The sequence below is a fragment of the Taeniopygia guttata genome, chromosome 34 (assembly GCF_048771995.1).
Source record: "Taeniopygia guttata chromosome 34, bTaeGut7.mat, whole genome shotgun sequence".
NCBI classification, from domain to species: Eukaryota; Metazoa; Chordata; class Aves; order Passeriformes; family Estrildidae; genus Taeniopygia; species Taeniopygia guttata.
The window spans coordinates 3368484-3384587 of record NC_133059.1 but is presented as its reverse complement, the minus strand read 5'-3'; the positions used below and the strand labels follow the sequence as shown (position 1 = coordinate 3384587).

At 56.9% G+C, this 16104-nt stretch overlaps 1 protein-coding gene across 3 annotated transcripts in view; it reads left to right on the top strand.

Moving 5' to 3' along the window:
• The window catches only part of SYMPK (symplekin scaffold protein), a 41563-nt gene extending 26044 nt beyond the window's left edge, over positions 1–15519 (top strand). For all 3 annotated transcript variants that reach the window (XM_072920834.1, XM_072920835.1, XM_072920836.1), the window contains 11 exons: positions 663–810; positions 3899–4059; positions 5154–5262; positions 7528–7628; positions 7724–7814; positions 7902–8003; positions 9346–9533; positions 12765–12941; positions 13713–13790; positions 14959–15189; positions 15297–15519. In XM_072920834.1, coding sequence (XP_072776935.1) covers positions 663–810; positions 3899–4059; positions 5154–5262; positions 7528–7628; positions 7724–7814; positions 7902–8003; positions 9346–9533; positions 12765–12941; positions 13713–13790; positions 14959–15189; positions 15297–15449 — 1539 coding nt within the window. In that variant the 3' untranslated portion in view covers positions 15450–15519. The remainder of the gene's footprint in view (positions 1–662; positions 811–3898; positions 4060–5153; positions 5263–7527; positions 7629–7723; positions 7815–7901; positions 8004–9345; positions 9534–12764; positions 12942–13712; positions 13791–14958; positions 15190–15296) is intronic.
• Positions 15520–16104: the final 585 nt, after the last annotated feature.

Sequence of the window (16104 nt, the reverse complement as noted above, 5' to 3'; positions counted from 1 at the left end):
CGGGTGACCCAGGTGACACAGATGACACAGGTGACACCCAGGTGACACCCAGGTGTGCGCAGGTGCGGCAGCAGGCGCTGCAGTTACAGAGGTGACACACACAGGTGACACAGGTGACACAGGTGACACTGACAGATGACACAGGTGACACAGGTGACACACAGGTGACCCAGGTGACCCCCAGGTGTGCGCAGGTGCGGCAGCAGGCGCTGCAGTTACAGAGGTGACACACACAAATGACACAGGTCACACAGGTGATACAGGTGACACAGATGGGTGGCACAGGTGACACAGGTGACACAGGTGACACAGGTGACACCCAGGTGTGCGCAGGTGTGGCAGCAGGTGCTGCAGTTACAGAGGTGACACAGGTGATACAGGTGACACAGGTGACACAGGTCACACAGACAGATGCCCCAGGTGACACAGGTGACACAGAAGGGTGACACAGGTGACCTAGGTGACAGACAGGTGACACCCAGGTGTGCGCAGGTGCGGCAGCAGGCGCTGCAGTTATAGAGGTGACACACACAGGTGACACAGGTGATACAGGTGATGCAGGTGACACAGACGGGTGGCACAGGTGACACAGGTGACACAGGTGACACACAGGTGACACAGGTGACACAGGTGACAGACAGGTGACACCCAGGTGTGTGCAGGTGCGGCAGCAGGCGCTGCAGTTCATCAAGCGCATGTACGAGAAGGAGCAGCTCCGCGCCTACGTGGAGAAATTCGCCCTCAATTACCTGCAGCTCCTGGTGCACCCCAACCCCCCCTCCGTGCTCTTCGGCGCCGACAAGGACACCGGTGAGCCCTCCGGGGGGATCCCGAAAATTCCACGGAAATGGGAAATGTCCCGCAGGAATCCCGAAAATCCCATGGGAGCGGGAAATGTCCCGCGGGAATCCCGAAAATTCCACGGGAATGGGAAATGTCCCGCGGGAATCCCGAAAATTCCATGGGAGTGGGAAATGTCCCGTGGGAATCCCAAATGTTCCACGGGAATGGGAAATGTCCCGCAGGAATCCCGAATGTTCCACGGGAATGGGAAATGTTCTGTGGGAATCCCGAAAATCCCACGGGAATGGGAAATGTCCTGCGGGAATCCCGAAAATTCCACGGGAGTGGGAAATGTCCCGCGGGAATCCCGAAAATTCCATGGGAAATGTCAAATGTTCCATGGAAATGTCAAATGTTCCATGGGAAATGGGAAATATTCCGCGGGAATCCCGAAAATTCCACAGGAGCGGGAAACGTCCCGCGGGAATCCCGAATGGATCCGCAGGAAATGGGAAATGTTCCATGGGAATCCCGAATGTTCCATGGAAAATGTCAAATGTTCCATGGGAAATGGGAAATATTCCATGGGAATGGGAAATGTCCCACGGGAATCCTGAAAATTCCACGGGAGTGGGAAATGTCCCACGGGAATTCCGAATGTTCCATGGGAATGGGAAATGTTCCATGGGAATCCCGAAAATTCCATAGGAATGGGAAATGTCCTGCGGGAATCCCGAAAATTCCATGGGAATGGAAAATGTCCTGTGGGAATCCCGAAAATTCCATGGGAAATGTCAAATGTTCCATGGGAAATGGGAAATATTCCGCGGGAATCCCGAAAATTCCACAGGAATGGGAAATGTTCCCTGGAAATGGGAAACGTTCTGTGGAAATGGGAAATGTTCCATGGGAAATGGGAAATGTTCCATGGGAATCCCGAAATTTCCATGGGAGTGGGAAATGTCCCACAGGAATCCCGAAAATCCCACGGGAATGGGAAATGTCCCGTGGGAATCCCGAAAATTCCACAGGAATGGGAAATGTCCTGTGGGAATCCCAAAAATTCCATAGGAATGGGAAATGTTCCACAGGAATCCCGAATGTTCCATGGGAATGGGAAATGTTCCACAGGAATCCCGAAAATCCCATGGGAGTGGGAAATGTCCCACGGGAATCCTGAAAATCCCACAGGAATGGGAAATGTCCTGTGGGAATCCCAAAAATTCCATAGGAATGGGAAATGTTCCCTGGAAATGGGAAACGTTCTGTGGAAATGGGAAATGTTCCGCGGGAATCCCAAATATTCCACGGGAGTGGGAAATGTCCTGCGGGAATCCCGAAAATTCCATGGGAATGGGAAATGTCCCGCGGGAATCCCGAATGGTCCGCGGGAATCCCAAATGGATCCACAGGAAATGGGAAATGTTCCGTGGGAATCCCAAATATTCCATGGGAATTCCGAATGTTCCATGGGAAATGGGAAATATTCCATGGGAAATGGGAAATATTCCATGGGAATGGGAAATGTCCCGCGGGAATCCTGAAAATTCTATAGGAATGGGAAATGTTCCCTGGAAATGGGAAACGTTCTGTGGAAATGGGAAATGTTCCATGGGAAATGGGAAATGTTCCACAGGAATCCTGAAAATTCCATAGGAATGGGAAATGTTCCCTGGAAATGGGAAACGTTCTGTGGAAATGGGAAATGTCCCGCGGGAATCCCGAAAATTCCACGGGAGTGGGAAATGTCCCATGGGAATCCTGAAAATTCCATAGGAATGGGAAATGTTCCATGGGAAATGGGAAATGTCCCGCGGGAATCCCGAAAATTCCGTGGGAGTGGGAAATGTTCCACAGGAATCCCACTGGAATCCCAAATGGTCCGCGGGAATCCCAAATGGAACCACAGGAAATGGGAAATATTCCATGGAAATCCCAAATGTTCCATGGAAATGTCAAATATTCCATGGATATCCCAAATGTTTTATGGGAAATGGCAAACGCACCATGGGACATCCCAGATATTCCATGGAAATCCCAAATATTCCATGGAAATGTTGAGTGTTTTATGGGAACTGCCGAATATTCTGTTGGATTATTGCCACCTCCTTTTGTGGTCACTGCCGCCCCGTTTTTGCTCATTTTAACCCAATTTTTGTTCATTTTAACCCCATTTTTGCTCATTTTAATGCAATTTTTACCCCATTTTTGCCCATTTTTACCCCATTTTTGCCCATTTTAACCCCATTTTGGTGTCCCCAGAGGTGGCGGCGCCCTGGACCGAGGAGACCATCAAGCAGTGCCTGTACCTGCCCCATTTTTGCTCATTTTAACCCCATTTTTGTTCATTTTAACCCCATTTTAACCCCATTTTTGCCCATTTTAACCCCATTTTTCCTCATTATAACCCCATTTTTACCCATTTTTGCCTATTTTAACCCCATTTTGGTGTCCCCAGAGGTGGCGGTGCCCTGGACCGAGGAGACCATCAAGCAGTGCCTGTACCTGGCCCATTTTTACTCATTTTAACCCCATTTTTGCTCATTTTAACCCCATTTTAACCCCATTTTTACTCATTTTAACCCCATTTTTACCCATTTTTGCCCATTTTAACCCCATTTTGGTGTCCCCAGAGGTGGCGGCGCTCTGGACTGAGGAGACCATCAAGCAGTGCCTGTACCTGGCCCATTTTTGCTCATTTTAACCCAATTTTTGCTCATTTTAACCCCATTTTAACCCCATTTTTACTCATTTTAACCCCATTTTTACCCATTTTTGCCCATTTTAACCCCATTTTGGTGTCCCCAGAGGTGGTGGCGCCCTGGACCGAGGAGACCATCAAGCAGTGCCTGTACCTGGCTCATTTTTACTCATTTTAACCCCATTTTTCCTCATTTTAACCCCATTTTTGCCCATTTTAACCCCATTTTTCCTCACTATAACCCCATTTTTACCCATTTTTGCCCATTTTAACCCCATTTTGGTGTCCCCAGAGGTGGCGGCGCCCTGGACCGAGGAGACCATCAAGCAGTGCCTGTACCTGGCCCATTTTTGCTCATTTTAACCCCGTTTTTACCCATTTTTGCCGATTTTAACCCCATTTTGGTGTCCCCAGAGGTGGCAGCGCCCTGGACCGAGGAGACCATCAAGCAGTGCCTGTACCTGTACCTGGCCCTGCTGCCCCACAACCACAAACTGATCCACGAACTCGCCTCCGTCTACACCGAGGCCATCGCCGACATCAAGCGCACAGTGCTGCGCGTCATCGAGCAGCCGGTCAGGGACACTGGGGACACTTGGGGACACTTGGGGACACTTGGGGACACTTGGGGACATCGGTGACACCGTGGGAAATCACCTTTCCTGTCCCCGTTATCAATTAGCGGGGTCGGTTAATTGGGGCAGTTGGGTGTCACCATCATGGAGGTGATCAAGCAGCCGGTGAGGGGACACTTGGGGACACTTGGGAACACTTGGGGACACTTGGGGACATCGGTGACACCGTGGGAAATCACCTTTCCTGTCCTCATTATCAATTAGTGGGGTCGGTTAATTGGGGCAGTTGGGTGTCACCATCATGGAGGTGACATGGAGGTCATGGAGCACCCGGTGAGGGGACATTGGGGACACTTGGGGACACTTTGGGGACACTTGGGGACACTTGGGGACACTGGGGACATTGGGGACACCGTGGGAAATCACCTTTCCTGTCCCCGTTGTCAATTAGTGGGGCGGTTAATTGGGGCAGTTGGGTGTCACCATCATGGGGTCATCAAGTGGCTGCTTAGGGGACACTTGGGGACATCAGTTAAATATTAAATAATTGGTATTTAATTGAATATTAATGAATTTATTAATTGTAGTAAATTGAATTATTTAACATGAAATTAAAATTTAATTAGAATTGAAATTTAATTTGAATTGAATTTGAATTAAAATTAAATTTGAATTGAATTCAATTTGAATTAAAATTAAATTTTATTTGAATTAGAATTAAAATTAAATTTGAATTGAATTCAATTTGAATTAAAATTAAATTTGAATTCAATTTGAATTAAAATAAAATATTAATTGAATTCAATTTGAATTAAATTAAAATGAAATTTGAATTGAATTAGAATTAAAATGAAATTTGAACAAAATTTAAACTAAATATTCATTAAATTAAAATTGAAAATATATTAAAATTAACTGAAATTAATTAATTTAATCACCAAAAACCTACCAATAATTAAAAAATTTTTGCACTTCAAGCCCTGCAGTGACCTCACCCCACCCGACCCCGCAGCGCGGCCCCGTTTGGGTTTAAAACCGGCGATTTCGGTGAAAAGGCCGATGAAAATTTGGGATTTATTTTGTTTTCGGGGCAGATCCGCGGGATGGGGATGAACTCGCCGGAGCTGCTGCTGCTGGTGGAGAACTGCCCCAAAGGCGCCGAGACGCTGGTGACGCGGTGTCTGCACAGCCTGACCGACAAAGGTGGGTGACACGGTGACAGCAGTGACACGGTGACATGGTGACATGGTGACAGTGGTGACGCGGTGTCTGCACAGCCTGACTGACAAAGGTGGGTGACACGGTGACAGTGGTGACACCGTGACACAGTGACAGCGGTGACACGGTGACAGTGGTGACATGGTGACAGCGGTGACAGGAGTGACACGGTGACATGGTGACAGCGGTGACAGTGGTGACAGTGGTGATAGCAGTGACACAGTGACAGCAGTGACAGTGGTGACATGGTGACAGGGGTGACATGGTGACAGGGTGACAGCGGTGACAGTGGTGACACGGTGACGGGTGACAGGAGTGACACAGTGACATGGTGACAGCAGTGACACGTGACAGCGGTGACATGGGGACATGGGGACAGTGGTGACACGGTGCCTGCACAGCCTGACGGACAAAGGTGGGTGGGGACAGCGTGACATGGTGACACGGTGACAGCGGTGACATGGTGACAGTGGTGACGCGGTGTCTGCACAGCCTGACCGACAAAGGTGGGTGACACGGGGACAGGGGTGACACCGTGACATGGGGACAGCGGTGACATGGTGACAGGGTGATAGCAGTGACAGCGGTGACACGGTGACATGGGGACAGTGGTGACACGGTGTCTGCACAGCCTGACCGACAAAGGTGGGTGACACGGTGACACAGTGACACGGTGACAGCGGTGACACGGTGACAGTGGTGACAGCAGTGACAGCGGTGTCTGCACAGCCTGACCGACAAAGGTGGGTGACACGGTGACAGGGGTGACATGGTGACAGGGTGACAGGGGTGTCTGCACAGCCTGACCGACAAAGGTGGGTGACAATGGTGACAGGGGTGACATGGGGACAGTGGTGACACGGTGCCTGCACAGCCTGACCGACAAAGGTGGGTGACACCGTGACAGGGGTGACACCGTGACAGCAGTGACACTGTGACAGCAGTGACACGGTGCCTGCACAGCCTGACCGACAAAGGTGGGTGACACCGTGACAGGGGTGACACCGTGACAGCAGTGACACTGTGACAGCAGTGACACGGTGCCTGCACAGCCTGACCGACAAAGGTGGGTGGGGACACGGTGACAGCGGTGACAGCAGTTGACATGGTGACAGGGGTGACGTGGTGACAGCGGTGACGCGGTGCCTGCACAGCCTGACCGACAAAGGTGGGTGACACCGTGACACGGTGACACGGTGACACGGTGCCTGCACAGCCTGACCGACAAAGGTGGGTGACACCGTGACATGGTGACACAGTGACAGTGGTGACAGCAGTGACAGGGGTGACGCGGTGACATGGTGACAGCAGTGACAGTGGTGACACGGTGCCTGCACAGCCTGACCGACAAAGGTGGGTGACACGGTGACATGGGGACAGTGGTGACAGCGGTGACAGGGTGACAGTGGTGACGCGGTGACATGGGGACAGTGGTGACAGCGGTGACACGGTGACAGCGGTGACACGGTGCCTGCACAGCCTGACCGACAAAGGTGGGTGACACGGTGACACGGTGACACGGTGACATGGGGATAGCGGTGCCTGCACAGCCTGACCGACAAAGGTGGGTGACACGGTGACACGGGTGACATGGTGACAGTGGTGACGCGGTGCCTGCACAGCCTGACCGACAAAGGTGGGTGACACCGTGACATGGTGACAGCAGTGACACGGTGACACAGTGACACGGGTGACACGGTGACAGCAGTGACAGTGGTGACACGGTGCCTGCACAGCCTGACCGACAAAGGTGGGTGACACCATGACAGGGTGACACGGTGACAGCAGTGACACGGTGACAGGGGTGACGCGGTGCCTGCACAGCCTGACCGACAAAGGTGGGTGGGGACACGGTGACAGGGGTGACATGGTGACACGGTGACCGCAGTTGACATGGTGACAGCAGTGACAGGTGACAGCCGTGACACAGTGACAGGGGTGACAGTGGTGACACGGTGACACAGTGACAGTGGTGACAGCAGTGACACAGTTACAGCGGTGACATGGTGACATGGTGACAGCGGTGACACGGAGACAATGGTGACAGCGGTGGCAGCAGTGACACAGTGACAGCAGTGACATGGTGACAGCAGTGACAGTGGTGACAGGGTGACACACATCCATTAAAGAGCAGCGAGTCCCGACGCACCTCCGCAGCGCTGTAAATTAAATAAACAATAAATAAACGCGCCCATCCCCTAAAAAACCTTAATTAAAACGGTGAAAAATGTAAATTTTCCGTCCCCGCAGTGCCGCCCTCGCCCGAGCTGGTCAAGCGCGTCCGGGACCTTTACCACAAGCGGCTGCCGGACGTCCGGTTCCTCATCCCCGTCCTCAACGGGCTGGAGAAGGTGGGGGTGGCCTCTGTCCCCTCCCCCCGGTGTCACCCGTCGGTGTCACCCATGGGTGTCACCCGGTGACGTCACCGGGTTCGGTTTTGGTGCAGAAAGAGGTGATCCAGGCGCTGCCCAAACTCATCAAACTCAACCCCATCGTGGTCAAGGAGGTCTTCAACCGCCTGCTGGGGACGCAGCACGGTAGGGGACGGTTTTTGGGGGGTGGCACGGCCGGTGTCACCTGTCACCCATCCCCTGTCACCTGTCCCCTGTCACCTGTCCCCGCAGGTGACGGCGCCTCGGCCGTGTCACCCCTGAACCCCGGGGAGCTGCTGATCGCCCTCCACAACATCGACTCCTCCAAGTGCGACATGAAATCCATCATCAAAGGTGGGCACCGGGCACCCGGGGGTGACAGGGACATCCAGGGGTGGCAGGGGCACCCAGAGGGACACAGGGACACCCAGGGGTGACAGAGGGACACCCAGGGGGACAGGGGACCCCTCCACAACATCGACTCCTCCAAGTGTGACATGAAATCCATCATCAAAGGTGGGCACGGGGCACCCGGGGGTGACAGGGGCACCCAGGGGTGATGGGGACACCCAGGGGACACCCAGGGGTGGCAGGGACACCCAGGGGTGGCAGGGACACCCATAGGGACAGGGGACCCCTGCACAACATCGACTCCTCCAAGTGCGACATGAAATCCATCATCAAAGGTGGGCACGGGGCACCCGGGGGTGGCAGGGACACCCAGGGGTGACAGGGACACCCAGGGGTGGCAGGGACACCCAGAGGGACACAGGGACACCCAGGGGTGACGGGGACACCCAGGGGTGGCAGGGACACCCAAGGGGACACCCAGGGGGTGACAGGGACAGGGGGGACACAGGACACAGGACATGGGACCCCTGTCCATGGACTCCAGTCTCTCCCAGTTCCTTCCCAGTTCCTTCCCAGTGCCCTTTAAATGCCCCCCAGTGCCCCCCAGTCCCTCCCAGTGCCCCCCACTCCATTCCCAGTGCCTCCCAGTCCCTCCCAGTGCCCTTTTAATGCCCCCCAGTCCCTCCCAGTGCCCCTCACTCCGTTCCCAGTCCCTCCCAGTGCCCCTCACTCCGTTCCCAGTCCCTCCCAGTGCCTCCCAGTCCCTCCCAGTACCCCCCACTCTGCTCCCAGTCCCTCCCAGTCCCTCCCACTGTGCTCCCAGTCCCTCCCAATTCCATCCCAGTCCCTCCCACTCCCCTCCCAGTCTCTCCCAGTGCCTCCCACTCTGCTCCCAGTCCCTCCCAGTCCCTCCCAATTCCATTCCAGTCTCTCCCACTCCACTCCCAGTGCCCCATACTCTGCTCCCAGTCCCTCCCAGTGCCCCCCACTCCCCTCCCAGTCCCTCCCAGTCCCTCCCAGTGCCCTTTTAATGCCCCCCAGTCCCTCCCAGTGCCCCCCACTCTCCTCCCAGTGCCTCCCAGTGCCCCTCACTCCGCTCCCAGTGCCCCTCACTCTGCTCCCAGTCCCTCCCAGCGCCCCCCACTCCCTTCCCAGTCCCTCCCAGTCCCTCCCAGTGCCCCCCACTCCCCTCCCAGTCCCTCCCAGTCCCTCCCAGTGCCTCCCAGTGCCCCTCACTCCGCTCCCAGTGCCCCTCACTCCGCTCCCAGTGCCCCTCACTCCCCTCCCAGTCCCTCCCAGTGCCTCCCAGTGCCTCCCAGTGGTGTCACCGCGGCTGTCCCCGCAGCCACCAACCTGTGCTTCGCGGAGCGGAACGTGTACACCTCGGAGGTGTTGGCGGTGGTGATGCAGCAGCTGATGGAGCAGAGCCCGCTGCCCATGCTGCTGATGCGCACGGTGATCCAGGCCCTGACCATGTACCCCCGCCTGGGCGGCTTCGTCATGAACATCCTCTCCAGGCTCATCATGAAACAGGTCTGGAGCCCCAAAATCCCCAAAAAATTCCAATGAAATCACCCCAAAAATCCCCCTGAAATTACCTCCAAAAATCCCCCCAAAATCCCCGATGTACACGGTGATCCAGGCCCTGACCGTGTCCCCCCGTCATGAACATCCTCTCCAGGCTCATCATGAAACAGGTCAGGGGCCCCAAAATCCCCCAAAAATTCCATTGAAATCACCCCAAAATTCCTGCAAAAATCCCCCTGAAATTACCCCAAAAATCCACCCAAAAATCCCCCCAAAATCCCCGATGCGCACGGTGATCCAGGCCCTGACCGTGTAACCCAGTCCTGAGCATCCTGTCCTGCCTCATCGTGAAACAGGTCTGGGGCCCCAAAATCCCCTGAAATTACCCCAAAAATCCACCCAAAAATCCCCCCAAAATCCCCAATGCGCACGGTGATCCAGGCTCTGACTGTGTAACCCTGTCATGAACATCCTGTCCTGCCTCATCATGAAACAGGTCTGGAGCCCAAAAATCCCCCGAAAATTCCATTGAAATCGCCCCAAAATTCCTGCAAAAATCCCCCTGAAATTACCCCAAAATTCCCCCCAAAAATCCCCCAAAATCGCCGATGCGCACGGTGATCCAGGCCCTGACCGTGTAACCCTGTCATGAACATCCTGTCCAGGCTCATCATGAAACAGGTTTGGAGCCCAAAATCCCCCAAAAAATGACCCCAAAAATCCACGAAATTACCCCAAGATTTACCCCAAAATTACCCCAAAAATCCACCCAAAAATCCCCCCGAAATCCCCGATGCGCACGGTGATCCAGGCCCCGACCGTGTACCCCCGTCATGAACATCCTGTCCAGGCTCATCATGAAACAGGTCTGGAGCCCCAAAATCCCCCAAAAATTCCATTGAAATCGCCCCAAAATTCCTGCAAAAATCCCCCTGAAATTACCTCCAAAAATCCCCCCAAAATCCCCGATGCGCACGGTGATCCAGGCCCTGACCGTGTACTCCCGTCATGAATATCCTGTCCAGGCTCATCATGAAACAGGTCTGAAATCTTCTGAAATTACCCAAAAAATCCCCCCAAAATTCCATTGAAATCACCCCAAAATTCCTGCAAAAATCCACTGAAATTACCCCAAAATTCCCCCCAAAAATCCCCCCAAAATCCCCGATGCGCACGGTGATCCAGGCCCTGACCGTGTAACCCAGTCATGAACATCCTGTCCTGCCTCATCATGAAACAGGTCTGAAATCTCCTGAAATTACCCAAAAAATCCCCCCAAAATTCCATTGAGATCACCCCAAAATTCCTGCAAAAATCCACTGGAATTACCCCAAAATTCCCCCCAAAAATTCCCCAAAATCCCCGATGCACACGGTGATCCAGGCCCTGACTGTGTAACCCAGTCATGAACATCCTCTCCAGGCTCATCATGAAACAGGTCAGGGCCCCAAAATCCCCTGAAATTACCCCAAAAATCCCCCTGAAATCACCCCAAAATTCCTGCAAAAATCCACTGAAATTACCCCAAAATTCCCCCCAAAAATCCCCCCAAAATCCCCGATGCGCACGGTGATCCAGGCGCCATCATGAGCATCCTGTCCAGGCTCATCGTGAAACAGGTCTGGAGCCCCAAAATCCCCTGAAATTACCCCAAAATTCCTGCAAAAATCCACTGAAATTACCCCAAAATTCCTGCAAAAATCACCTCCAGGTGTGTCAGTACCCCAAGGTGTAGGAAGGGTCCATCCCTGCTGACCCCAGGTGTGACCCAGGTGACCCATGTGACCCCAGGTGTGTCCCAGGTGACCCCAGGTGTGTCCCAGGTGATCCAGGTGACCCTAGGGGTGTCCCAGGTGACCCCAGGTGTGTCTCAGGGGTGTCCCAGGTGACCCAAGTGACCCCAGGTGGCCTCAGGTGTGTCTCCCCAGGTGTGTCAGTACCCCAAGGTGTAGGAAGGGTCCATCCCTGCTGACCCCAGGTGTGTCCCAGGTGACCCAGGTGCCCCCAGGTGTGTCTCAGGTGACCCAGGTGCCCCCAGGTGTGTCTCAGGTGACCCCAGGTGTGTCCCAGGTGACCCAGGTGCCCCCAGGTGTGTCTCAGGTGACCCCAGGTGTGTTCCCAGGTGACCCTAGGGGTGTCCCTGCTGACCCCAGGTGCCCCCAGGTGTGTACCAGGTGACCCAGGTGACCCCAGGTGTGTCTCCTCAGGTGTGTCAGTACCTGAAGGTGTAGGAAAGGTCCATCCCTGCTGACCCCAGGTGTGACCCCAGGTGCCCCCAGGTGTGTCCCAAGTGACCCAGGTGCCCCCAGGTGTGTCCCAAGTGCCCTCAGGTGTGTCCCAGGTGACCCCAGGTGTGTCCCAGATGACCCCAGGTGTGTCCCCCCAGGTGTGTCAGTACCCCAAGGTGTAGGAAGGGTCCATCCCTGCTGACCCCAGGGGTGTCTCAGGTGCCCCTAGGGGTGTCCCAGGTGCCCCCAGGTGTGTCCCACATGTCCCCACTGACCCTGCTGACCCCAGGTGTGACCCTGCTGACCCCAGGTGTGTCCCAGGTGACCCCAGGTGTGTCTCAGATGTCCCCACTGACCCAGGTGTGTCTCAGGTGACCCCAGGTATGTCCCCCCAGGTGTGTCAGTACCCCAGGGTGTAGGAAAGGTCCATCCCTGCTGACCTCAGGTGTGTCCCAGGTGACCCCAGATGTGTCCCAGGTGACCCCAGGTGTGTCCCAGGTGACCCAAGTGACCCCAGGTGTGTCCCAGGTGCCCTCAGGTGACCCAGGTGACCCTAGGGGTGTCCCAGGTGACCCCAGGTGTGTCTCCCCAGGTGTGTCAGTACCCCAAGGTGTAGGAAGGGTCCATCCCTGCTGACCCCAGGTGTGTCCCAGGTGTCCCTGCTGACCCCAGGTGACCCCAGGTGTGTCCCACAGGTGTGGAAGTACCCGAAGGTGTGGGAGGGCTTCATCAAGTGCTGCCAGCGCACCAAGCCGCAGGGGTGTCCCAGGGGTGTCCCAGGTGACCCAGGTGACCCCAGGTGTGACCCTGCTGACCCCAGGTGTGACCCTGCTGACCCCAGGTGTCCCCGCAGGTGTGGAAGTACCCGAAGGTGTGGGAGGGGTTCATCAAGTGCTGCCAGCGCACCAAGCCGCAGGGGTGTCCCAGGGGTGTCCCAGGTGTCCCCGCTGACCCAGGTGTCCCTGCTGACCCCAGGTGACCCCAGGTGACCCCAGGTGTGTCCCCACAGGTGTGGAAGTACCCGAAGGTGTGGGAGGGGTTCATCAAGTGCTGCCAGCGCACCAAGCCGCAGTCCTTCCAGGTGGTTCTGCAGCTGCCCCCGCCCCAACTCGCCGCCGTCTTCGACAAGTGCCCGGAGCTGCGCGAGCCCCTCCTCAGCCACGTGCGCGCCCTCACGCCCCACCAGGTGACACACCTGGGACAGGTGACATTACCTGGGGATGGGGGACAGCCCCTGGGACAGGTGACATCACCTGGGGAGGGGGGACATTACCTGGGGATGGGGGTGACAATGCCCGGAGCTGCGGGAGCCCCTCCTCAGCCACGTGCGCGCCCTCACCCCCCACCAGGTGACACACCTGGGACAGGTGACATTACCTGGGACAGGTGACATTACCTGGGGATGGGGGTGACAAGTGCCCGGAGCTGCGGGAGCCCCTCCTCAGCCACGTGCGCGCCCTCACCCCCCACCAGGTGACATACCTGGGACAGGTGACCTCACCTGGGACAGGTGACATTACCTGGGACAGGTGACATACCTGGGACAGGTGACCTCACCTGGGACAGGTGACATTACCTGGGGACAGGTGACATTACCTGGGGATGGGGGACATCACCTGGGACAGGTGACATTACCTGGGGACAGGTGACATTACCTGGGGACAGGTGACATTACCTGGGGACGGGTGACATACCTGGGGATGAGGGACACTACCTGGGACAGGTGACGTTACCTGGGACAGGTGACATCACCTGGGGATGGGGGACAGCCCCTGGGGACGGGGGACAGGTGACATCCCTAGGGACAGGTGACACCCCAGGACAGGTGACACCGCCAGGGGTGTCACACTCTGAGGACAGGTGACATCCCCGGGGACAGGTGACACCTCAGGACAGGTGACACCCCAGGGACAGGTGGCACCACCAGGGGTGTCACACCTGTCCCCCCCGGTGACAGCAAGCGCACATCCCCCTGTCCACCATGGCCATCCTGGAGGCCACCACGCGCCACGAGCCCGAGGGGACACCTGGAGAGGTGGGTGGGGACACCTGGGGACACCTGGGCACACCTGGGGACACCTGGGGAGGTGGGGACACCTGGGGACACCTGGGGACACCTGGGGAGGTGGGCACAGAGGGACATTGGGGGGGACACACCTGTCCAGGTGGGCACAGAGGGACATTTGGGGGGACCCCAGGTGGGCACAGAGGGACATTTGGGGGGACACCAGGTGGGCACAGAGGGACATTTGGGGGGGACACACCTGCCCAGGTGGGCACAGAGGGACATTTGGGGGGACACCAGGTGGGCACAGAGGGACATTTGGGGGGGACAGGGACACACCTGCCCAGGTGGGCACAGAGGGACATTTGGGGGGGACGGGAGCACACCTGCCCAGGTGGGCACAGAGGGACATTTGGGGGTCACCAGGTGGGCACAGAGGGACATTTGGGGGTCACCAGGTGGGCACAGAGGGACATTTGGGGGGACACACCTGCCCAGGTGGGCACAGAGGGACATTTGGGGGGACACCAGGTGGGCACAGAGGGACATTTGGGGGGACACCAGGTGGGCACAGAGGGACATTTGGGGGGGACACACCTGCCCAGGTGGGCACAGAGGGACATTTGGGGGGGACACCAGGTGTGCACAGAGGGACATTTTGGGGGGGACACACCTGTCCAGGTGGGCACAAAGGGACATTTGGGGGGACACCAGGTGGGCACAGAGGGACATTTGGGGGGACACACCTGCCCAGGTGGGCACAGAGGGACATTTTGGGGGGGACACACCTGCCCAGGTGGGCACAGAGGGACATTTGGGGACACCAGGTGGGCACAGAGGGACATTTGGGGGGACACCAGGTGGGCACAGAGGGACATTTGGGGACACCAGGTGGGCACAGAGGGACATTTGGGGACACCAGGTGGGCACAGAGGGACATTTGGGGACACCAGGTGGGCACAGAGGGACATTTGGGGACACCAGGTGGGCACAGAGGGACATTTGGGGGGACACCAGGTGGGCACAGAGGGACATTTGGGGGGAGACCAGGTGGGCACAGAGGGACATTTGGGGGGACACCAGGTGGGCACAGAGGGACATTTTAGGGGGGACACACCTGCCCAGGTGTGCAGAGGCACCCATTGCCCCCCCCTCCACCCCGCTGACACCCTTGGGTGCCCCCCACCCCCCTGCCCAGGAGAAGCCCCCGAAGCGCCCGAGCGACGACGACCCCAAACCCAAGGGGGGGGGTCCCGCGGCCCCGGGGGGGGGTCCCGCCTCGGGGTCCCCTCCCCCCGAGGGCCCCCCAGATTTGGGGGGGTCGGACCTGGAGCCCCCCTCGATCTTCATCAGCGTCGCCGAGGATGAGGAGAGCTCGGGGGGGGGAGGGGACGCGTCCCCCCCCGACGCCGCCCTCGACCCCCCCAAGGTCAGCCCCTCCCCCCTCCCCCTTTAAATCCCACCCACTCATTTTGGGGTGGGGGAGGGGCATTTCTAACCCCCCCTCCCCCCCCGTTTTTTTTTCTCTCCCCCCAGGACCCCCCCCCGGGCACGGAGCCCCCCCAAGCCCCGCCCCCTCCCGGAGAGGCCCCGCCCCCCGGCAGCCCCCCCTCGTCCGAGCCGCCCCCCCCCGGCACCCAAAGCCCCGAGGGGCTCCCGGGGGTCCCCGAGGTGCCCTCCGAGGGCTGAGGGGGGTGGGGGAGCCCCCCGGGACCCCTCCCCGGGCCGTGGGCGGGGCTCAATAAACGCCTGGGCGGAGCTTTGTGGGCGTGGCTTCTTCTTGGGGGGTGGGGCCATCTGTTGGGTGTGGCAGGGGTGGGGTTTGGGGATGCAAATTAGGGGGAGTGGCCAGCCTGCAGGTGGTTTTGTGTGGTGGGGTTTTGTGTGGTGGGGGCGTGGCCGCCTGTTGGGTGTGGCAGGGGCGGGGTTTGGGGATGCAAATTAGGGGGGGGCCACCCTGCAGGTGGTTTTGGGGCGTGGTCTGTGCACATGGCGTAGTTTAAATTTTGGGGGTCGTTGTATAATTTTTAGGGGCGTGGTTTAAATTTTGGGGTCGTTGTATAATTTTTGGGGGCGTGGTCTCCCTGATTTGGGGCGTGGTTTCAATTTCAGGGGGCATAGTTTCAATTTTGGGGGTCGTTGTCTAATTTAGGGGCGTGGTTTCAATTTTGGGGGTCGTTGTATAATTTTTAGGGGCGTGGTTTAAATTTGGGGGTCGCTGTATAATTTTTAGGGGCGTGGTTTAAATTTTGTAATGTGTTGAATAATTTTTAGGGGCGTGTTCTCCCTAATTTGGGGCGTGGTTTCAATTCCAGTGGGCGTGGTCTCGTTTGTGGGCGTGGCT